This window comes from Notolabrus celidotus, chromosome 17 (genome assembly GCF_009762535.1).
Source record: "Notolabrus celidotus isolate fNotCel1 chromosome 17, fNotCel1.pri, whole genome shotgun sequence".
Taxonomy (NCBI): domain Eukaryota; kingdom Metazoa; phylum Chordata; class Actinopteri; order Labriformes; family Labridae; genus Notolabrus; species Notolabrus celidotus.
Window position 1 is genome coordinate 2,830,390 of NC_048288.1, and position 24,833 is coordinate 2,855,222.

General features: G+C 41.5%; 1 protein-coding gene across 1 annotated transcript; it reads right to left on the reverse strand.

Moving 5' to 3' along the window:
* Window positions 1-6,577: 6,577 nt before the first annotated feature.
* Window positions 6,578-24,400, reverse strand: slc35b3 (solute carrier family 35 member B3). The gene is made up of 10 exons (XM_034706867.1): window positions 24,130-24,400; window positions 21,889-22,119; window positions 21,560-21,681; window positions 21,237-21,391; window positions 16,556-16,663; window positions 16,301-16,398; window positions 16,070-16,162; window positions 13,408-13,519; window positions 13,203-13,272; window positions 6,578-7,547 (listed from the first exon to the last, which is right to left on the reverse strand). The coding sequence occupies exons 1-10, from the start codon at window positions 24,199-24,201 to the stop codon at window positions 7,397-7,399; spliced, it is 1,212 nt and encodes a 403-aa protein (XP_034562758.1). The 5' UTR covers window positions 24,202-24,400; the 3' UTR covers window positions 6,578-7,396.
* Window positions 24,401-24,833: the final 433 nt, after the last annotated feature.

Here is a 24,833-nt window from a genome sequence, read left to right on the forward strand (position 1 = left end):
ATGTCTGTATGATAAACAGCAACATAACACGTTTTGAATCGCAGTGAAAAAGTAAACAGAAAATGTAGCAGGGCAAAAAACAGACGACTATCAGAGAGACCACACTGGCCTCAAGTGTTTCAAGTATCGCTGCGTGACGCACAAATATGTAGTACACAAGTCTGTGTCGACCACTGCTGCGTAGGGTTGATGCTAAAGTATAAACCAGCCGTCTTAAGTCATCTACTTGTCTGAAGCCTGCATTGAGCTAGGCTAACTACGTTATGAACCACCTCGACCTCTGAGGTCATCAGGTACTGGTCTGCTTTCAGTCCCTAGAGTCAGAATGAAACATGGTGAAGCAGCGTTTAGTCATTATGCTCCACATATCTGGAGACTAAGACCTTTTTATTTGCCACTGCCTTCCTATCTTAGATTATTTTAACTCACTTTAAATGCAAATCTTAATTTTATTTTTAACACATTTCCAATTTTCCTTTTCTTTCCTGTTTAATTATATTTGTCATTTTAACGATGTTCTTTTATGCCTGTCTGAATGTCTCCAATGCTTTTAATGTTTTAATGTAAAGCACATTGAGTTGCCCTTGTGTATGAAGTGCTCTATACAAATAAAGCTGCCTTGCCTTGCCTTGCCTAACTAGCTGTAGCTTTGCGCTAACCTTGAAAACACAAGAAGCGTATAAATCTTCACATCTTACCTAGAAGGACAGGAGTAAATGAGCTTTCCTGAATCTTGTTTCATTGTTTAAAATAATAAATACAGATTAAACAGTCCACACATTAAATACACAAAACCTCAATTTATCCACACTGTGACTAACAGGAGAGTGACTTTATTAATATGAATTCATACACATCTATTCAGCCCCTGTTTGTTTGTGTGCCTCCTATTAGCCAAGGACGACAGGTAGACCTATTGTGCGTGTGTGTTTGCGTGTGTGTGTGAGTGTGTGTTTGTGTGTGTGTGAAAGAGCATATGTGTGTACATGTCTTTGTGAAAGAGGCTGTGTATCGCTCACCTAGCCACCTCGCTGCCCCCTCTGAACCGATTGCACCCATAATGAATGGGCTGCCAGCCCTCCCTGCTGTGGCTATCTGCGGTTGGACCACATATTATATTGCAACCTATCTGAAGTGGACCGCATATTATATAGCAGCCTATTTGCTGGGATGATGAGCTCCGGACACATCCCATTATTTATTAGGAAGGGCTGCAGCCATGTGAGAGCAGAGGTTGAACGGCCGAGGTTACCCGGTGTGTGTGTGTGTGTGTGGATGATGAGGAAGCAGGAGAAATGGTGATTTTTTCATTCCTCATTTTATCCTTTAAAAAATAAGTTACATTAAAGAGGACATCCTTTAAACATCTGATAGGAAAGAATAAATCAATTCCACACATTCACATGTCTTCCCTTCATCATGCTTAAGACACAACACTACAGCCACTTATAATAAGGAACAATGTTTGTCTTTGACGGTAAAGAACAGCTGACTTCAGTGGAAGGCAAATTCCTGTGTGGCTTTGAAAAATGGTCCAAATCCTCAGCGCTCTAACCAGGGTCAGCCTGCTTTGTTAGGTGTGTTCTCCTGGTGCTAAAAGACAAATGATGTACTTTGCCTTGGGTCAACTGGGCTTTCCCATCCCATAATGACCTTTCAGGGAGCTGGAAGAGAACAGCCGTTCCCATAGCGGTGAAGCAGTACTGTACGCTACACATCAGAGGTGTATATAATGGCCGGCTATGTTTTAGTGCTGCGACGTGACCTCTTCACCTCCAATGGACTGTTTTACTGTTCATCAATCATATAAAGCAAAGAACATTAGGGCCGCTGTGTTTGAAATAACGGCCTTCTGAAAATAATCATCTTTGGTCCCTTTGTGAATCTGCAGCCAAACAAGCATGCATCCAAAGCTCTGCTCTGTTTTCAATTCAGCTCCGTGCTCCCAATATGTTCAACACTCACCACTTAGCTGAGGAAGAAAACCTTAGCAGCTCTCAGTGTGTGTGTGTGTGTGTGTGTGTGTGTGTGTGTGTGTGTGTGTGTGTGTGTGTGTTCTGCTGTACTGCCAAAGGTTCCCTGGAGGAGAGAGGATCTCTGTCAGTTTGTCATCAGACACAAGCTGCCAAATTTTATGAAATACCAAATTACTAATTGGCCCAGCATTAGGTTTCCCGCCTGGAAGTGAGACTGTAATATCTGGGCCTCTATTAGGATCACAGAGAGAGCCATACTCAGCCGCCTCCTGCTGAGCTGGCAAGTTGCTGTCATTTCACACCATGCTATGACGGTCGCACACATACACACACACACACACACACTCGCAATGCGATCATCAAGGACAAAAGACTGCGAAACATTCACAAAATACTCCAAGCTTATTGAAGTATTTCTTTGATTGGGTCATTTGAGGCTTCATCCAATTACACAGCAATAATCTGGTTTACAAACCGGAGCATGTACATCATTGTTGAAACCTTAATTTAACCTACAGAAGAATAATCTGTATTTTACTGATATACCTTAATTATGAAATGCATGATCAGCAGACAGAACAGAAGAGCTGGATATTCTGGGTTACACCAGCTGTGTGTGAGTTCAAACGTAGCCGTGTCTCAACATAATTCCTAATTGAGGATGGAGTTTACTCTCTACCAATGTTTTGGCTGTTGCAGCAGCTGAGATAGTTCTAACATCAGCATAAATTACATCTTAAATTTTACACCTCACTCTGAGTAAAGTCCTCCAGAACAGACTGGTGGTCATGGCGCTCTGTTTCCAAGGATGGGATCATTTGAAGGATTAGGAGAAGCAGAGAGTTTTCAAACCACCTACTATACTAGCAGTACTTACTTATTTGGTCTAAATTCAGTATGTAGTATGAGAACAAGAGCAAAATCTGCTGTATGCCAAAACTACCCTGATGTCGTACTGATTCAGAAACATGTTCAGTCTGCATCGGACCAGTCTGCCTCACGTACTGTTTCCCACAATGCACAGCACTAACATCTTTTTTTTTCCATATGTGACAGGGGAAGTTTTTAGATGCTGTGAAAACTATTTCCATATAAACCACTTCTTAACTTTTTAAATCATTAGTGATGCTAGAGAAGCAGTTTCTCTATCAGCTTGGACAGAAATCCAGCAACGCCTGACCCAGCATCCTGCAGACCAGATCCATCAGAACAGTCAGACTACAGACTACCTTCAAACACAGTTTTACCAGCTGTGATGTGTTGACAACAAACTCTCCGTGATAAAATACATGAATAATAAACGTACAATGACTCACGCAAAACATTAGAGTACCGTTATATTAGGTTCACGATTTGACCACTAGATGTCACTGTTGTTATTTCACTCTATAGATTAATTATCACCATATCTACATGCTTTGTCAAATTGTACCTTTATGTTGCTGTTTGTCGATTAATGAGAGTTACAGCAGGTATGATTAGCCGTTAGCTTGTTTAAAGGCAATGAGGCTAACAGGAATTAGCGCTTAAGCAAAACCTCCATCAAGAAAAAAGCGTGAAAACATCATATCTGCGAAAATATCTTGATTAGTTTGGACGTACCAATCTACTAGTTAAGATGAACCTTACATCTTTGTGGTGAAACCAAACTATGACACCACTTACAGGGATATTTCAGTGTTTCTGAAGTGTGGTTGTATGAGCTTTATGTCAGTATTAGTTGTACTAGCCATAACGGATGCCGCTCAGCTCAGCCCCTGTTGTGAGAAACTGCAGGAGAAACAGAGAGCAAGCAAGGCTACAGTTTCTGCAGACGGGGTCAGGTAATTCAGCTCATTTTGAAAGACTCTTAGTTGTACATTCTACTGGGATTTTATTCAACACTTCACTTTGTCAACAGAAAGCCTGTTTGTTTTTGCATTATTTGCAGACCCAACACAGACGTGTTCCTCCGCCTGCAGCGCACTGATCAGCTGTTCAGGTCTGCAGCTTCAAAGTGACAAAAATACAACTAAACTTAATAATGAGGGATTCTGACCGCGCCGCTGTCATGCTGTTTACTGCAGAGCCAGATTTTACCAAGGAAAAAACAGGGAAACCTCTTAGCTAAACTGGAGAGCAGGAGAGATTCAGAGTTACCTGGTGGTGCAGGTGTATAAATTGCAAGCTAATGCCCATGAACCGAGAAAACGAAAAAAAAAGGGAAGTGGTAAAAAACATCCCAGTAGCGCTTACACCTAAACCGAGGTGAGGGCTCAGGTCGGAATCTTTCAAAATGAGCTGAATTACGTTGCAGAAATCTGTGGCCTAGCTTGCGTGCAGTTTCTCATTAAAGGGGCCGAGCTGAGCGGCAGCCATTGTGGCTGCTACAGTTACTAGAGACATGAAACTCAAAAAAACCCACTTCAAAAACACTGAAATATCCCTTTAAGTTACAAACTAACGAGTTTCAGTGTATGGTTTAGGGTCTAACTTATAGGACACAACTTATGCAGAGCTGGTATAACAGGGCACTTTGACAGGGAGCATTCTGGACCCGGGGTGAGGGACAGTCTCTCTAATCTCAACGTGACTCTGCAGTTTATTTCATGTAACATATTTAGTCTTAATTTTTGATTTCTCGACATGTACAATTGTATATGTTGGGATTTTCAGATTACACATTAATGCTTGTTTATAAACTGCTCTATCTACAGTGTATATTTATAACACATATCAACCTTAAAGCTGGGGTTGGTAGTCAGATTTAGATCCACTTTTTGTTCTACTGGTTAAATGATCTTTATGTCCTGATGGTAATCAATACATAATGTGTTCTTAAAAAAGAGGTTAAAAAAGCTGCTATCTACAGCCGGAGTAAACCTGGGAAAACACCAACCAATCCCTGCCATCAGGAGACAAATGATGAAACCAATCAAATGAGGACCGATTTTAATCAGTCACCATCATATGGTTGTGAATCAGCGGCACTCGTGCATGTGAGCGGGGGGGGGGGTCATTTTGGAGGAGCTCTGAGGGGAGGGGGGAGGGGTTAGACGGAGTCCTGAGGAAATGCTACATTCAGATTCATGCTAGTTTTCAGTGACTACCAACCCTAGCTTTAAAACTCACATTCATAGACTGGATTTTATGTGACTTCATCCTTTTGATCACTTTTTATTTTTTATCTAATTCAATTAATTATATTTGGTAATTTTTTGTTCTATGATTTCTTTTTTCATTTATTATTTTAATGTTCCTAATCTTTCTCTTTTCTCTGATGTGTTGCCGTCCATGCCTTTGTCACATCACGGCTGGATTACTGCAATGCACTTTATATAGGAATCAGTCAGTCCTCCCTCGCACGTCTCCAGTTGGTCCAGAATGCAGCCGCTCGCCTCTTAACTGGAGCACATAAGAGGGAGCACATAATACCCATTTTAGCCTCCCTCCACTGGTTGCCTGTGCATTTTAGAGTCCATTTTAAGATTCTTTTATTTGTTTTTAAATCTTTAAATGGTCTCGCCCCGCCCTACCTCTCTGAGCTGATCCATCTCTACGCCCCTGCTCGGTGCCTCAGGTCAGCTGATCAGCTGCTCCTGGAGGTACTGAGGTCCAAGCAGAAGCTCAGGGGGGATAGGGCTTTTTCTGTCGCTGCTCCCAAACTGTGGAACGATCTTCCTTTAGCCGTCAGACAAGCCCCCTCACTGTCCACTTTTAAAACTCGTCTTAAAACCCTTTTTTATTCCCTGGCTTTCGACTCAGAATGAGACCCTGCTCTTGTTTTAGTGCCTTTTTATTTTTTATTGTTTAACTTTATTTTATCTTATTGTTCTTATTGATTGTATTGTTTGTTTTTATCCATTATGTTTCTGTGAAGCACTTTGTGTCCAGCTGCTGTTGTTCTTTAAGTGCTTTATAAATAAAGTTGAGTTGAGTCTTCTTCTTAAAAACCTTTGTATTGTCCTTTAATGTCTTTATTTATTGAATTATTTACTTATTTAAAATACAGATTACGTGACTACCATCCTCAGCTTTAACGGAGAAAATAATGACCAGACATTCACAATGAAAAAGATGCACAGATCTGTTGGAGGATTTGATTTTGCACTCTGGATTACACAGTCTCTCCTAATACCACATGTGCAGTGATGATACTGAAGCATGAGTTCAGAGTAAAAGAAAAATCTACAATGCAAAAACACTCACACGTAGGAACCTTATTGTTATGAATGAAAGAAGAAACTCATGTGTGCAGAGCATCTCCATGAACCCCTCTCTGGTGTATCCCTGTCGTGTCATCACATCACTCTGAGTGAGTGGAGACCGGCGTTAATATAAATGATGGACACACGCACACACACACACACACACACACACGATGCTCCTGAATGAACAGGACAGCCGAGGCAGTGCTGTTTACTTTTTGTCTAGCAGTGCTTTCTTTTTTTCAGGACTCCTAATCAAACATGCCCACGGCCATCGGATGGATAAACACACACTCAGTTTGGCAACATTTCAACTCTTCTCTCAGCGGTGCAAAGGGGGAGAAGAAGAGTTTTGCTGACAATACACACACACACATACACACACAAACGGAGAGAAAACACTGGACTCTGAGAGAATTGTCTGAGTTTGTTTTAATGTAAAAAGAGTGGTACCCTCCCACCAAACACATGGTTAGCAAATCATGGCAGTTGACCTTTTGATGTTCACTGTAGCGAATGTCTTCAAACTCCCCAAAGTGTCACCAAACAATCACACACACACCCCACGTGTTTAATGAACGAGGGCACAGTCAGATATAAATTACAAGTTATCAAGACAATGATTAGCTAAAACAAAGTGTTGTTGTCCGTCTTGCTGGCACATGCGGGGCAGATATGCCTGTTAGTCCTTTTCTTCTAAGGGAGGGGATCAACATTCATTTCAGGAATGATCGTTGAAATGTCGCTCTGTGCTCTTGTCGTCGTCTTCTTCTCTGTTACCCGACCACTCGGCGGCTCAAGTGTCATTTCCAGTGCAAAACTGTGCGATTTGGTTAGCTAAGGCGCTGGCTTCCCTTTAGAGAGTCTTAAAGGTCCTTGGTGTCATCCTCCATGTTGGGAATGTTTGTCGGGGTTTCTGCAGCACTGCTTTTCCAGAGCCCTCACGCTTCCATCCACTTACAAAGTGTAGTTACAGTTCCTTCAGTTTGAGTACTTTCAGTCACGTAGTACACATGTTGTGTACTAAACCAGATGAAACGTCTGTCCCCATTGTTCATTCTGTTCTCCCTGTTGATTTTCATCCCACTTCTCACTCAATGTTGGTGTTGATGAGGCTCATAGCTCACACACACACACTTCAGCCTACCTCCTGGACCAGCTGGGCCAGCTCTACATCCGAACAGATGTACAACCTGCCAGCTCAGGTCTTCAGCTCCGCCTGTGGGTGCTCCTCTATACGTTTTGTGAAAGAAACCGGACTTTCTTTCCTGAAAGCAGCAAGCTCCTGAGGTCCTTGATGGAGGGAAGCTTCATTTTGTCTCTGTTTTTACTGTAAACATTTAAGAAGATGCCGAAGAGCACCAGAAGGCCACCCCATATGTACCTGAGAGAGAGAGAGAGAGAGAGAGAGAGAGAGAGAGAGAGAGAGAGAGAGAGAGAGAGAGAGAGAGAGAGAGAGAGAGAGAGAGAGAGAGAGAGAGAGAGAGAGAGAGAGGGAGAGAGAGAGAGAGAGAGAGAGAGAGGGAGAGAGGGAGAGAAAGAGAGAAAGAGAGAGAGAGAGAGAGAGAGAGAGAGAGAGTGTTCAGAGATCTTAAAAGGACAGGGTGCAAAAAACACACACTTATACATGCTTCTTTCTGGTTGTGTAAGATGCTTGATTCGGAGCAGGTGAGAGAAACTTTAGGTTAGTGATCTCTACAAAGAAAGTTAAACCATGAGCGGTGGTGATGATAGCAGCAGGGTTCAAAGTTGTGACATTAGTTTCTTTTTAAAGGTGTGTGAACCACAGAGCTCAGAGAAGAAGGAGAGCTGAATGAGGACAGTTTCATGTTCAATCCACCACAACAGACAGAGAAGAATCCATCACCATGGAACGATCACTGACGAGGAATCACTGGGACTATTTTTAAAAACTGTAAACATAAATCATTTAAATCAATAAAATCATCTTCTCTTGTCTCACCCAGTCCAGATTCTATTTTGCTTCACTACCTGCTAATCATACATTAACACGCTTATTACCCTGCTTTCTTACTCATCACCCGACAGTTAAACACTTGATTCTGATTGGTCAAAACTGTTAGACAATGCTCATGAATTCTGCATTACAAGAGCAATGAGCTCCAGCACTTTTTACTTCTGCTGGTTGACACTGAGGCAAAAACGTTTAGCATAATCAGTGAACATTAGTGAGAAGACCATAGACTGTATAATATGTGGACGTAGTCTCTGTGACATCACCTAATGGATGAGTTTTGAAGCCTATCATAAGCGGTTGCCATATTGGAAATGCCGACTCAACTTAACTTAAAGGTGACATATCACGCTTTTTTCATCAATATATATTGGTCTAAGAGGTCCCCAAAACATGTCTTTAAAGTTTATGCTCAAAAAAACACTTTGAAATCAGATTTTGGTCTGCCTGAAAAAAAAAAAAATCCTCCTCAGAACAGTCTGTTTTCTCTCTGACCACGCCCCCCTCAGGAAGTGGATGTGCCTCGGCTCTCCAGCACGTTGATCTAATGTTTACATGTTGGCTGAATATACAAGGCTGCTCACAGACCCGCATTACTTCAACCCTCTGAATCTGATCCAGAATCTGATCCTGACGGAGAGGCGCCTGCAGCAGGACCTTTCTGAACCATTGGTCACAGATTTAGTGTTTCTTGTTGTTTTATTTATCAATATGTAGACGTGTGTCTTGGTGGTACACAGCTACAGCTACAGCTATGAACATGTAGCTATGTGGCTATGCTAATTAGCGCTAGCACTTATCCATGACAAATAAAAATCCTCCACTAGATCTTCAAATCTGCAGACGTGGGGAGTAAAACCGACCTTTGTGTTTATTAAGACAGCCTACAACTAGCATGCCTCCCTCCTAAGCTCCTTGTTACCACACATGTGTGCAGGTAATGAAAAACGGAGGAGGGATTCAGTATTATTTTATACAGTCTATGGGCTGAACAAGCTCCGAGCTCTGACTCCGTGACAGACCGGATATTGTTGTGACGTAACAAAAACACTGAAGTCTGAAACGGCTCGTTTCACACACATTTACAGAAAGGTGGAGAAATCAGAACAGGGGCAGAATGGATTTTTTTCATTCTCGGGGGGGTTTGTAGACATGCCAGGGACACATATTTCAGGTAGAGAACCATTAAAAAGTTCATTTTGCATGATATGTCACCTTTAAGGTTGACCTAGCAAGAGGTAAAGAGGCGGGCCTTTACCCTCCTCGCTAACAGCTACAGTGGGCCCACCTGTCAGTCAAGTCAGCTGTGCCTCTAATTATGCAAAACTCATGAGTTGGATATCTTCAATAACAAGTTATGAAAAAATTCACCCCCCGTACAGTGTGTGCTGATAGAGGAATGAGCTATTCAGACCTAAACTATTTTTTGAACCAGGCTGTAAACATGTTTATGTCATTCTTATTTCTTTGAATGGGTGTGTATGTGGTTTCCTGTGCTTCTGTAGCCAGTCTCAAGTGGACACTCGAGGACCTGCAGTTTATAACACACGCATTGGCTTCACATTTTAAGACCGGAGGTTGCCGCTTGGAGAAGCTGCTAATTTCTATTAGCATACTGAATTGGTAGGCCAAACAATCTGGATATTTTAATGCTGGATCCTGTCCTGCCATGGCAGCAGAGCTGGTGTGTGCATCTCTAAGTTACTGATCACTACAAAGAAAAAGACATGAGTGTGGTGAGAATAGCAACAGTGCTAGGTGTGTCAACTGAAAAGTTTTGAGAAAGAGAGCTGAATGAGGTAAACCTTTATATTCTTTATAGTCTCCAACGTAACCTAATTATTATTATATTAGCATGCTGTTTTGACTTGACCATGAGTTGAGATGTTTAGTTTTGCGTTTGTTTGTGCTACAAGAAGAAAGATTAAAATCTGTAGCCATTGTAGTGATACGATTTGTGCAATCAGAGCAACAATCTTTTTTTATCTGAACAAACATCATGTGATAATGTATAGTTAGCATTGTAGCAATGCCTAGTAGAATCCTGACAGGGTGAGATGAGACCATGATTGGAGGCAGAGGGGTCTCGTCTCACCCTGTTTGTTATAACCAAGCGAACCTCCGGTCTCAAACGATGAAGCCCATGCAGAAGTGTTATAAACTGCAATTCATCGAGAATCCACTTCAGGCTGGCTGCAGAAACACCAGAAACCACATACACACCCATTCAAAGAAGACGATCTTTACAGCATTAACGCAATGGTTCAGAAGATATTAAGATTACAAGTGATTGCCCAAATAAGGACATGACTGACTTGACTTTCGGTCAGGAACATTGTAGCTGTTGGCGAGGAGGCTCAAACTCCGCCCCTTCCAATATGGCTGCCACCGACAATTGGCTTCAAAACAGCGCTCAGGAACAGATGGGTGATGTCACGGATACTGCGTCCATATTTTATACAGTCTATGGTTATAACCAGCATTGACTATACATTATCCAATAAACAGAAACAGTGAGGGGTTCATGAGGGCAGCCAATTGGAAGACTGCTTTCAAAGGACCTTAAGTATGAAGTAGGGATGTACATTTTAATTATTTCCCGTGATCGATTTTTGGAAATGTTAACGATCAATTATCGATTAATTGATAAAAAAACCCCATTATTATTCTTACGTCAAAAACAATGCCAAATAGGTTGTTTTCCCCCTAAATTATATTTTCTACAGCAACAAAATGCATATAACTGACGGGATTGAATACGGGCACACGTTTGACATGCAGAATATCAACGATCAGGCTCATAGAAACATTCTCCGCGGACATAATCTTATAAAGCGAAGGCTCATAATACTAACAGAAAAGTACTTCAGACTCACAGTGTCCAGTTTTCTGTCTACTCCTTCTTATTGAGAAAAATAAACATGTGTATTCGGTCAGGTGTCAGCCAGGAGTGCAACCGGGTCATAATCAGTCCCGCTGGAGAAAAGCCCAGACGGCTCTGATGTTGCTGCTCTGTAAACGTAGCGTACCAGAATTTCCCACCTGTCTGTTGCCTTTGACATGAGGCGGGAAATGCGGGAAAGGTGGGAAATATCCTGTTTAAAGCTGTCAACCTTTGTGTCCGTGTTGTTGTTGGCAGCAGTTTTGTATTGATCCTCTTTTAAAAAACGCACGTGGAGACCTGACGTGCAGCCGCAGCCGCCAGCTGAGCGTCTTTGCTGTAGCGCAACACCTTTAACAGCTGATTCACGTCGAAACATGCTACTATACTTAAACACCTCCCTGATAGATGAGTGTAATATGAGACCACATGATGTTTGTTCCACGTGATGGAAAATTGATAACAAAAATGTGTGTTTCGAGTAATTTCTTAACAATCAATTAATCGATAATCGATTAATTGTGGTCATCCCTAGTATGAAGTTTGAAGGGCTAAAACTAGAAACAAAGTTTGTTTAATTCAAATGACGGACAAAGGTGAGAAACTAATGCAAACATCAACGCAAATAACCGAACAGATCTCTGAATAGTTTGAGGAGTGAAATGATGTCAGTTAAAGGCTTCGGTCTTCCGTCACCATCCTCAGAACAACAGTGAGGACTAAGCTCATGTCTTTTTGTATTAACATGTTTAATTCCTGAAATCTGGTAACTAAGATACTTCCTGTTTCAGTTCATTTCATCAGTCCCTCCAGGAAGTTGCGTTTTCGCGATCGCAACTATCAACGCAAATTCAACCAATCAGCGCGACCAATTACCTTCATCTCAGCCCCTGTACGTCATCGGTTTCATCATCAATTTCACTTCCTTGGAACATAAACCTAAGTCCTCACCTGATCGGCACTTTTCAACAACAAAACACGCACAGAGAACGGGTGAAAAGAGGGGACAGCAGGCAGGACAAGTGATGATGACAACGTTGTTATTTATAGATTGAGGGGCTCAGTGTTAGCTTGGTCTCTACCTGCAGCAGGTGTGCTTTATGAACCAGCTCTCCTCACCTCCATGCATCTGTCTCATCTTCATTGATGATTTTTACTCCCAGTGTACGTTAGTGACAAAGACACAACCGGGGCACGTCTGTTTACTATTTGATGTTTGACGTTGTTGCCGTGGTTACCGTAAAAAGCTCCTCGTCTACAGCTTGATTTAATCCAGTTTGGTGAAACATCAGACACATTTAGTAAGTTTGGATCAACTCCTCGTCATCAAAGATGCAGATGCATTTCAGAGTGCGTGAACTGCCTGTCAGGTACCTCTGTCACTGCGAGGTGCATTCAGGGACCGTCGTAAATGTGCAATTCAGCGCTTTCATGGCATTTTACTGCGAGTCAAGAGAATCAAAATACAGTCAGTGGCCACATCAAGAATGTTTTCTAAAAACAACTGTAGATTAACGTATTTACTTGCCCCTGAGATGTTATTGGGGGGCAAAAAGCAAAAAAAGAAATTGCAACTTTCACTGCAATTTTTTCAAAAAGCTGTCAACAATCACAGAAAAATCCTGTGAAATCCTGGAGGGACTGATTTCATTTTATCTCTAAAAGTAATTAAGACAAATGTATGTTTGGGGGAAAAAAAGCTGTTCTAAATCTAAATATCCTGATAATCATTGTTTTTGGTTCGAAATGTAAACTGGAGCCAGAAAAGTTACTGAGTCCAGCAACGGTGGAAGGCACCAGCTGGAGGGGGAATAAAGTTGGCTAAGAGGATACTGAAAAGTGTTTATATTTCTTTTAAAGTGTGTGTGTGTGTGTGTGTGTGTGTGTGTGTGTGTGTGTGTGTGTGTGTGTGTGTGTGTGTGTGTGTGTATGTGTGTGTTTGGAGGTACAGCAGAAAACAAGACCCTTTTGACAGCACAGAGTCGCTGGAGACTGAGTGAGTGTGAAGGACTGGGGGAGAGAGCAGTGGAGGAGTCAAGGTCTTGAAATGGACTGAGGACATGAAAACCAGGGCCAGGGGAGCAGAATCAAGTTTTTCTTTGTTAGGAAGAGAAATGAGTGTCGACCAGTTAGGTTTTCAACTCCACGAGAAGTGATCAAAGTCAAAAGGTGACCGTACTTACTGAAAAGTGAAAGGTTTCGCAAAGAACATGAAGGAAAGAACGATAGTCATGGCCTTTCTCCCAGTGGTTACTGCAAAGAAGAAAACAACATGTTTCAGTACAAACAAAGAAGAGCTCAGAGACTCTCTAAGATCTTTAAATCAACACTTCTGTTCTACATTCAGGTGATTCAATATTACATTATCACAGTGAACATTAAACTGACCTGTAACTGCAACCAGGGCACCAAACAGCTTGATCAAGGCCAGCACGAAGGAGATGCCAAAGTACCCGGTGAGAGAGAAGAAGAACGCGTAACCGTACGTCTTCACAGGATGCTGAGAGGAAGAAGAGAACAAACATTAATACTCTCAGTGAGATGGATGAAAATGTTTCCTCCTGATGAACCAGGACTAACAAAGAGCACATACAGTAAGAGCACACTTTAAAGCAGTTCAATCATAATGTAAATACACAGACTGGACCTTGGAGCAGCAGGCTGTGATGTTTCTTTTGAACTGAGCTGTTTACTGTTCATATAATGTAGCTTTACAGAGGGGAGAGGGGTTAAAACCAAGCGGCAACCTCCGGTCTAAAAATACGAGTCAATGCTGAAGTGTTAAAAGCTGCAGTTCATCGAGGATCCACTTGAGGCTGGCTCCGGAAGTACCGGAAGTCACATACACATGAATGGGGAAAAGACGATCTTTGCAGCATTAATAAACATGTTTACAGCCTGGTACAAAAGATGAGTGTAGTCTGGATAGCTAATTTCTCGATGTCCTCTCACTGTGAGGGGGGTGAATTTTTTTCTAATTCGGCAATTTCGAAGATATTGAGATTACCAGTCTTCCAATGAGAGGCACAGCTGACTGCAGGAACACTGCAGCTGTTGGCTAGGAGGCTCAAAGCCCGCCTCTTTACGTCACACTGGCTCGACAGAAGCAATATGGCTGCCACAGCCGATTGGTCTCAAAACAGCTCTTCAGAAACAGATGGGTGACGTCACGGATACTACCTCCATATTTTTTACAGTCTATGGTTAAAACCATAGACTGTAAATAAAAATGGACAGCGTTGCTCCACCTCTTCCCGTTGTACGGTTCTGAAGCCAAAAAATCCCGCTCCTGGGCGCAGCCATTGTGCAGCCAGAGCCTGTGAAGCCACTGTAACAAGCTCCGCCCTACAGCGTAGCGTCACAAGACGCTGTGTGCCCTTTGAAGTTTCTCTCTACGGCGGCTGTGAATCAAAGGAAACCCGGAAGTAAAACCCCGTTTTTTAAACTCTAATAACTAACGAAAAAGAAACTTTTCAGGAAAAAGAGGACTTGAACACAAAACAGTCAAATACTAACTACATATCACCACAGCATACGGATGTGAGAAACATTCGTACCACATGTATTTATTTTTTAAAGTTTGACTGCTCCCCCATTCAAATGAATGGGGGGGACGGATTTTTTGACCTATACTGCAGCCAGCCACCAGGGGGCAGTCACACTGCTGAAAGCCTCACCACCAGCCACCAGGGGGCAGACACACTGCTGAAAGCCTCACCACCAGCCACCGGAATCTCTCTCTTGGTTAAAACAGACATCTGCATGATGTGCTGAATCCATAGACTGTATAAATATGGACGTAGTACCCGTGACGTCACCCACGTTTTGAAGCCAATCGTCAGCGGGAGCCATGTTGGAAATGTTGAACGCAACCTAAATTCTGTCGAGATAGTGTGAGGTAAAGAGGCGGGGCTTGAGCCTCCTCGCTAACAGCTACAGTGTTCCCGCCTGTCAGTCAAGTCAGCCATGCCCTTATTTGGGAAAGAGTCGTAAGTTTAATATCTTCAAAAATACAGAGTTTTAAATAAATCCACCCGAACAGTGTGTGTCGATAGAGAAATGAGCTCTTCAGATCTAAACTGTTTTTTGAACCAGACTGTAAACATGTTTATTTCTGCTGTAAAGATCGTCTTCTTTGAATGGGTGTGTATGTGGTTTCTGGTGTTTCTGCAGCCAGCCTCAAGTGGACACTTGATGAACTGCAGTTTATAACACTTCCGCATGGGCTTCATATTTGGAGACCGGGGGTTGCTGCTTGGTCTAATTACAACATCATCAAACTAGCAACAACTCAGTGATGTTCTTCAAAATAAAAGCACTTCCTGCCAACACATGAAATATAACTCACATCCTCAAGGCTGATTTATACTTCTGCGTCTCCCCTACGCAGCAGGGGCTGACGCAGACATGAGCACCACATACTTGTGCGTCAGTGTATCCGTGTCGCACAGCTATTCTCCGACGAAACGCCTGAGGGCAGTGTGGTCTCTCTGATAGCCGGTCGCCTGCTTCCGGTCCCGCTACGATCTCTGTTTCCTTTTCCACAGAGATTCAGAGCGTGTTCTGTTAATCTACAGCTGATACATGTTGCTGTTTATCATACAGACATGATTACATGAAGAATAGAGAGGAGAAGATGAAATACACGGACGATGTGCGGCCGATGTCCGGGATCCCGGAAGTGCTTTAAATGCGGGAAAGACAAAGCCGCCGCGCGGACCAATCACAGAGCTTGCGGTCCGCGTCGGCTCTACGGGGAGTTACATTTTGGAGGAGGTGCACGTCAGCTACGTGCGTAGGCCTCGGCGTAGGTACGGGAGCTACGCGGACCCCCGGCGTAGGGTACGCCGTTGATTCAACGCAGAAGTATAAATCAGCCTTTAACCTTTGCTGTTTTTCACATTCATTGTTGCAACCATGTAAATATTGTCTTCTTTATAAATCACTACACTAAGTAACATGTAAACACAGTGTTTATTTTCTCTTTAACAAAACAATTTACAACACAGTCAGACACATCTCATGCTGGAGGCCTTTAAGTCACACTCACCTCTGAGCAGAAGGCCACTGCAGGCCCCAGCCCCCCCACACAGAGCAGGCCGGTCAGGATGTAGACGAACCCGATGGAGTACGAGTACAGCACCTGTCAACCGCAGGTGACCAGTCAGTGACATCACACACAGATTGATCATTCCGTTTCAATAACTGTAGAACGACTGACCCGAAACATCATCAGACCTTCATACTTTTAACTCTCTTGTATGAACATTTGTTGGCGTACCATTTCAGAGTTGGAGCCGTTGTGGAGCTTCATGGCTTTCTCCTGCACATTTCCAATAGCGGCGTCCGCACACAGCGCCAGGGAGATGAGGAGGACACCTGTACACAGAATGATGCACAACTAAAAACACTGATATCTCAGGACAAATATGCAACACAGATCATCCAATTTACAATGTGTCACCTTTAAGTAAAGAGATCGATTTTATGTATGATCATTTCTATGACACCATCAGGGTCTGCTGAGAAAAGTCACCTGTGACGTTGAAAGTTGGGGCCACTTTGCTGTCAGCTAGCGTGAACCAGATGAGTCCGAGACTCATGCAGACAGCAGCAGACACGTCGGCCAGGTTATAGCGTTTACCTGAAACACAAATAACAAGAACTGAATACTTCTGAATATCTTTCTGATGTTGCACTCTGAATCTCTCTAAATCCCTGAGATCCTTTTCACCCCGAGATCACAAAAACAAAACAAGGAAATGGTTTGAAAGGTTACAGCAGCGTGAGAGCTCAACAGAACGGGGTGTGACTGGTTTAATTCATTGAAACCTTTAGGAACATCAAAAACACAGAGAAACCAGCACCACTTAAAAGACTCTTCAAAAGACGCCCCCCCTCTTTTTGAATAAAGAAGACGACCACTGGCTCAGGTCAGAATGTGACTTGAAGTTTCTGCAGTGTGTTTTCTTGACAATGAGAAGTTTCCTGAGTTTGTGCACGCAACAAAGCACCAAAAAAAGGCTTTGTGAAAAAACTAAAGTTGGGAGGAAAACAACAGGATGAAGGAGTCTTCCAAAAGCAGACTGACGGATGGATGCCTAGAGGATGACAGGGGGACGGAGCATCAGGTTGGCCGTGGTCGGCTTTGATTCCCTGACTCGCCTTTGAAGGGCCTCAAATCAGATGCAACCCCACACCCCTCCCTTCATCTGTCCATCCCACTCTCTCACTTTCTTTCCTCTTTGCATTCTAAGTGAACAAGTTCTGTTTTCCACATGACCCCTTCAGGGACCGTGGTCCTCACATCTACCTTTCCCGAAGGGGGGGGGAGAGACAGAGATGTAGAAAGGCAAAACAGTGAAAACCTGTCTGACGCTGAGGACACAGAACCTTGAAAAGGCCGGCGTGAGGATGAAAGGACAGACGGAGAGGAGAACCACGAGCAGAGAGAAACCAGGACTGTGCTCTGACGAATGAAACAACAGACGTGAGAAGAGATAAGAAGAGGGATTACATGTGAAAGTGCTTTAAAGGAAATTGTTAAAGTGCTGGCATGAGGTGTGAAATCTAAAATGTTTTATTTTAATTTTATTTCATTTCCTGAAAGTAATACAGCAACCTTCATTTTCATGGAGATCCCTCCATGGTTCAGATAAAAAACTGATGATTTACTCACAAGGTTTTAATCATACCTGGTCTGAGCTCATCCCTTTACATTTTGGACTATATGAATTTGTAACATTTTCATTTAAAATTTGATTTCGGTCTCAGGTTTTAAGTACAGTTGGCAGTCCAGTACTGAAAGGCTGGCTTCTGTATCCATGCCTCCTCAAAACCATATGTAGAATTGTTTTTGGATGCCATACAAATTATACAAATATAGGATTAAATATAAAACAATTAATTTGCCTGGAGGCTTCTTTAAATATATATACAGCACACAGTGTGACGCACAGATGGATATTTTGGTGTCGCAAGTGCTTGCTTTGAAAATAACAAGGGGCAAAAAGAACAGACACCTCGGTGGAAACAGCAGAAAATGTCCAAAATGTGGAATCGCTTTAAAATGAAACAAAAAGAAAACAAAGTGCAGGGTGTCTAAACCTCCAGTCCAGTGTTTCTACACATAGCTGACACCTGGGAGGACTTCTGAAGTATTTACATTTTTATTTAGTCAGTATAAGCTTGTCATTCAATGAATCAGACAGTCTCATGTCGCTCTCTCTTGCTTGTGTCTGATGACCTGCGGTGTCTGACACACTCTGCAGGTTATCATAGAGAGGGAGGGAGAGCTCCTTCAGTGCGTCCACATTCTTAATGCATTGACTGAAGTGTGAGGTAAACATGAACCATCTCAAAGAGCTGTTTGAAAAGATTTTTAAAGTCATGGTCAGATGGTTGGTGCTGAGTTTATTCTGCACTCTCTTAGTTTTGGAAAATCACAGGATTCTTCGTCATGAACCTCGTCCACATGTGGCTCACAGTCTGTGACATCATAATACAATAATAATAATAATAATAATAATAATAATAATAATAATAATAATAATAATAATAATATTATAATTTGTATAGCACCTTTAAAAACAAATGTTTACAAAGCGCTTTAACAAACAAAGCATGGCAGGATACAGAAGATAAAATAAACCTGTAACAGACAGAGGAGTGTAGAATTTCAAACAATGGAGAAAACAAAAATACAACCTAAATATTAAAAGAATAATCACAAAAAATTATGAGAATAAAGTGATGAGACAGTGGATCAATAAATCAATGTTTAAGAGGTTTAAAAAAATAATAATAGTATAAATAAAAAAATAAAACAATAAGTAAATAAATAAAAAAATAAAACAATAAGTAAATAAATAAAAAAATATAAAAAATGAATTAATTAAATAAGTAAATAAAATAAACAAATAAGTAAATAAATAAATAAAACATAAAAAATGAATTAATTAAATAAGTAAATAAAAAATAAACAAATGAGTAAATAAATAAATAAATATAAAAAAGGAATGAATTAAATAAATAAGTAAAATAAATAAATAAGTAAAATAAATAAATAAGAAAATAAATAAAGGCATTAAAGGACAATAAAAAGGGTTTTAAGAAAAAGACGACATCACATTAGAGAAAATAGAAAATGATTGATTAAGAAAATTAAAATAACAAGTGAAAAATATTATAATAATAATTAAATTAAATTTAAAATAATTAAGTAATTAAATTTAAAAAATAATACAAATTAATAAAAATAAAAAGCAGATAAAAGGATGAGGTCACATAAAAGCAAGTCTGTAAAAATGGATCTTAAGAAGAGATTTAAAAGATGTCACTGAGTCTGCGAGCATTATTTCATCAGGGAGGCCGTTCCAAAGTCGAGGGGCTCTGATAGAGAAACCTCGATCCCCTTTGGATTTGAGCCTCGACTTTGAAACGACCAGAAGAGACCCACCAGAGGATCTAAGGCTTAGATCTAAGACCCAGATGAGCTTTAAGAATCTTGATAAAACGTGCTGCTCATGAATACTACGACAGGTAGAGAGACGAGAAAGGAAGTGAGGAGGGGTGGGGCTCACTGCTGTTTGTGAAAAGGGAGGAGTAGAAAGATGTCGATGTACTATAAACAGTGTAATGTGTATTTCAATAGTATCAGATGAAATTGGGAAAATATTTCTTAAAGAAACAGATACCGGTGCAATGAAGACACAGACTAGGGCTCATTTGATTTGATCTGTTTTAAAGACAGTTAGAAGAACCTGTTTTCTCTTTTACATGACATTATGAAGTGAAAGGGATTTCATGAAGAAAAAATGTCTCGATTAAATCACCAGAATAATCAATAGATTACTAAAATAAAGGGTGACAGCAGCCCTGACAGGTTCTTTAACACCAAAGGTCGCCTGAACTCTACAAAAGCTGCAGAGCATCGACTCAATTTGGACTCCAGGTAAGGTACGGGGGGACTCTAGAGAAGGGGCTCCCGAAGGGTCGCGAGACAAAACTGGGGGGTTCTTTGTTTCCAGATGACTCCTAAGTTTAGGGTTAGTGAACAGTTAATTATCTAAAGCATCAGTAGCAGTATTTTAATTCATAACAGCACAGGAAACACAGACACATGCTCATATAGGTAGGGTCATTTTCTGCTGACCAGCTAAATGAAGCCACATTAAATCACTTTGAGGGACAGTGGGGGTCGTGAGTCTTTGGCATCTACATTTTGGGGGTCACGGGCTGAAAGTTAAAGAACCCCTGCTGTAGAGTGCCGGGAGTCAAAAGCTTTACTTTAAAGTCCTGATTAAAGACGATCTTATTAGTTGATTGATGTTGAAGGTGGCCAGTGTTTCACATTTATTGTTTTACAGTGTTTCTTCATTTTGGTTAGCACCATGGTAAATAAAGTCAGCCACACATTCTTTACTTTTAAAGGACAATCTCCTCCTAGAGACACAGTTTACTCTTAAAAACACACACACACACACACACACACACACACACACACACACACACACACACACACACACACACACACACACACACACACACACACACACACACACACACACACACACACACACACACACACACACACACACACACACACACACACACACACTCTCTCTGTTTTATGTTAAAGTTAGCTCTTAACTGTCAGAAAAACAGGTGGAATTCACATACAAAATAAGAAAGAAGTTACCAGAAATAGAGTCTAGTATGTGTCCAATACTTTCAATCAGTCAAATATCACAACATTGTATGAATATAGGTGTGTGCGTGTGTAGTTATATCCCGTAGGCAGACCACAGCTGTCTTCAGTGTGACAAACATTAACATTATAACTGATGAGACATTAATAGACGCACTGATGGAGGGGACTGCATACTTTAATGCAGTAAGGGTTAAAAAGCTCACAAAATGCTGCATGTTCCATAAAATCAACCAACAGGACAAATCAGTGAGTTATCTTGAATCATTTTGCGTTTTCTAACTTTGGAGCATCGGGTTATTAACGAGCAAACGCTTAAAACACCCGAACAACCCTGGTCAGATCTTTTGTCTACCAGTGTGCTGCTCCATGTTTTTGTGAAAGCCCATAAAGATGTAGAGAGAAAAGTAAAGAGATCATAGAAATAAAAGTAACTACAGAGCAGATGATGAATCAAACAGGAAGAGGGCAGAAAAAAATCCCAACCATCACAAGTAAGACAGCTTACCTTGAATGAACACTCCTCCAATCATCACTGGGATGAGCTTACAGCATTTGAAGATGACCTGTGTCGGGTAGTTCAAGTATCCCAGCGAGGTGTTGGACAGGCCCATGGTGCCCACTGTTAAAAAGGCGATGATCATGTAGGTCTTCCCCGGTATCCTGAGAGACAGGAGAGTCAGTTAGAAACATCTTAGTGTTACACTGAAAGCTGCAGAAGATTTGAACCGACACTGTGTCTTTAAATGTGAAGTGCACCATCAGAATAAAACATGACTGAGCAAACAACACAAGAGTACACGCCGTTCTCTGAGAGCAGGAACTGTTTACCTTCTGCGTTTGTCCTGTGTGAGCTGGAGCTCTACGAGTCCAAACGTGGAGTAGAAGCCGAACTGGACCAGAGTGAGGTACCAACCGAAAGGCTTGAAGCCTTCCACGGAGAAGATCAGCTCCTGGGGGGAGGGAGGGATACAGAATCAGAAAGCAGGTCATGAAAGCATCCTGAATCTCAAAGTCTGTTGTCTCACAGACTATTTTTACACAAAGCAACAAAACTTTACTCAGCAAAACCGTGCACGTAAACAAATAATGGGTTACAAAGACACAGAGCCACATTACAGCTGTTCCATAAAGTATTTCAGTATGAGCCTTCGTGTTACCTGCAGGTATCCATAGATGAGGTAAAAGAGGAAGACTCCAGCCACACAGATGCAGAACTGTGTAGGGGGACTGAAGCTGCTCAAGTTGATTCCCAGGACCCTCAGCTCCTCCACAGACTTGATGTGGGGGGACATCACCTCGGTGGACGAGGGGATGGAAATGGAAATGTGCTTCCGTGAACTGTTGTAGCCCACCAGGCCATATTTGGCACTCATTGTGTCTGCTGGCAGCTGTGAGAAGAAAGAGAAGGAAGCAGTTAAGCATTATGATTTATCGTGTTCTCTGTCTGAAGTGTCAGGAACAAACCTGAAGCTCTGACGGGAACAGAGAGAGATGGATTACATGTTTCCTGTGAGACATGACGCAGGAGGAAAAACAAATCAGGCGACTGTCATACAACAAACTTTAGCAAAGGTTTACATCTTCTGCATTTAAATAATAATAATAAAAAAAACATGTTGGAAGAAATCATGCCCCAAATAGTCGACACAATGAAGCTTCATTATTTGAATGAACCAATAGCCGGAAATGAAAAGGAGTCAGCGTGAGTCAACACTCCTCTGTTGGTAATTCTAGTTCAGCCTGATATGAAATTAAGAACATGCACACGAAACTCTCAAACAGGACCTTTCTGGATCTGTTCCTTCTGTATTCTGTATTCTGATTTTCTCCAGTAAACCTGAATACCTCCTCCCCGGTATTCATCAAAATCACTCTCACGCCTCCAACTTGTACAGAATGCAGCAGCCAGCAGGCTTCTTAACAGATGATGTCACATTACCCTGATTTTAGCCTCCCTTCATTAGTTTAATAATAGATCTAAAAACCTAATGATCACTTTTAAAGCACATATGGTGTTGCTCTATGTTACATATCTGAACTGTTGATCCCCAATGAGCCATCTCACAGCCTTAGATCCTCAGGTGGGAACCTCGTAGCTGTTTCAAAGTCGCAACTTAAAACTAAAAGAGACTAAAGGAGCTTGAGCTTTTTCAATCAGGGATGTGGAACGACCTGTCTGAGGAGAAAAGGCTTGCAGAATCAGTAACATGTTTCAAATCTCTTCTTAAAACCCACTTTTACAGACTTTTAATCTTATTCATACTTTTTAATATGTTGCATTTATTTGTACTGTTTTATTTGCCTGATGTTTTTTAATCTTGTTTTATATCTCATGACTCTGTTTTATCTTATTGTTTTATTTATGACTATAATTTTATCATCACTGCCTGATGACTAAATCCAAGATGGCGTCACGCACGGTTGCAGTGGCTCTTTGCTCTTATACCAGTGCAACAATCACATTTCATGTGACATATTTGACCATATACCTCTCCTTCCTGCCGGACTGTAAATATTGGACACTTATTTTGTAATATATTTCATATTGTCTCTTTATCACATGCACATTCAGGAGGAGCGCTTCTAATTTCATTGTACACCTTACAGTGACAAATAAAGGCTATTCTCTTCTATCATTTTTTAAGAATGTCTTTATTTTATTGTTTTCATCTCTTCTTAATATCTTTCTCACCTCTGCAGTCATGCTGGTTCAAGTCTCACTGTGCTGATGGGTTCTTGTTTATCTTACGGTTCACATGTGGATTAATGAGGCTGAGCGAGTTCTCCTTTGATTGGGTTATTATGCTGGATTAGTAAATTACTGGTTGGATCATCTGTTGTTGAGCTTTTTGTCTTCTCCATTATTCTGCTTTAAGACTTTTCTCTGTTTGGGTCGTTGTTCTGAAGTGAAATAAAGTTATTATCATTATTATTATTATTGATTCTCAAAAAGGGCTCATAATAAGCACAGTTAATATTTGTGTTGGAAGGGAGAGATGAATGGAAGTACACCGTGTCAGCTTTGAGTTTTATGGTTCCTGTTGGAGGAAAGCAGATATATAACTGAAGTCTGCAGTCTGGATCTAGACTAAATATAGTCCAGGTCTGCAGACAGCCACACAGACCAAACATCAGACACAGTGTGGACTCGTAGTGTGAATGTAAAGACGCATGTGGGGAAAGTATGATAGGAGGAACGTCAGCTAGGAGACCAGAGACAGCATGCTAACCGAGCTAATTCATTTAGCATAACAACTACACATAGATAACGCACCTAACATCACCGGCTGTCCGATAAGTCAACCATATTTAATGCAACAACTTCTATCAGTGACAGATTCAGTATCTGACTTTGATTTCTGTCCCAAACAAACAAGCTACAGTAGCCAGCTCATTACCTCTGACAACACTTCCGGGTTTCTCTGCGTTAGCTTCTCTTCTTCTTCAGAGTTGATGCCATTCAAACTCATCTCCTCGTACGTGTCCGCTCTCTTTTCCGCACATTTCCATCGTTTTCACTTCCTCCATGTGTGATGACAGTCAGAGAAAACACGCTGAGAAACGGGTTAGCATGCTAGGAGCTGCCTGCACTAGCAGCAGCTGCAGTGGCAGAAGTAGCCAACAACTTCCGGTACACTCTGACCTCTGACCTGTGACGCTATTGGTCGACACGGCCACGCAATGCAGCAGGGGAACTAGTCAGTGCGGTTAGTACCATAGGGTTAGTAGTACACGTTACCAATGTAATGACTGTACTACTCTGAAATCAGAACATTATATGATGAAGTATTACATGTAGAGAGAGGTGCAGATGGAAGAGTTAGAGCAGTTCAACAGAAACAGGCTTTCAGTCTTACATGTGAGGATGATGAGGGGTCCTTGTTCAGTCACAGAGCCACTGAGGTCTCTTCTTCCTCACACCATGGACTTCAACACTCCGGCTCCACTGGTATGTCCTGCTTGGCAACATAGTACTCGCTTCAATGCATTTTCACAAATGTTGTTCCCTCTTGTTTAAAGAATAAGAATATGACATTTATCCTACTTCAGTTACTATAATTCAAAATGGTCAGACAGAGTAGGTTACCAATATTAACACTGA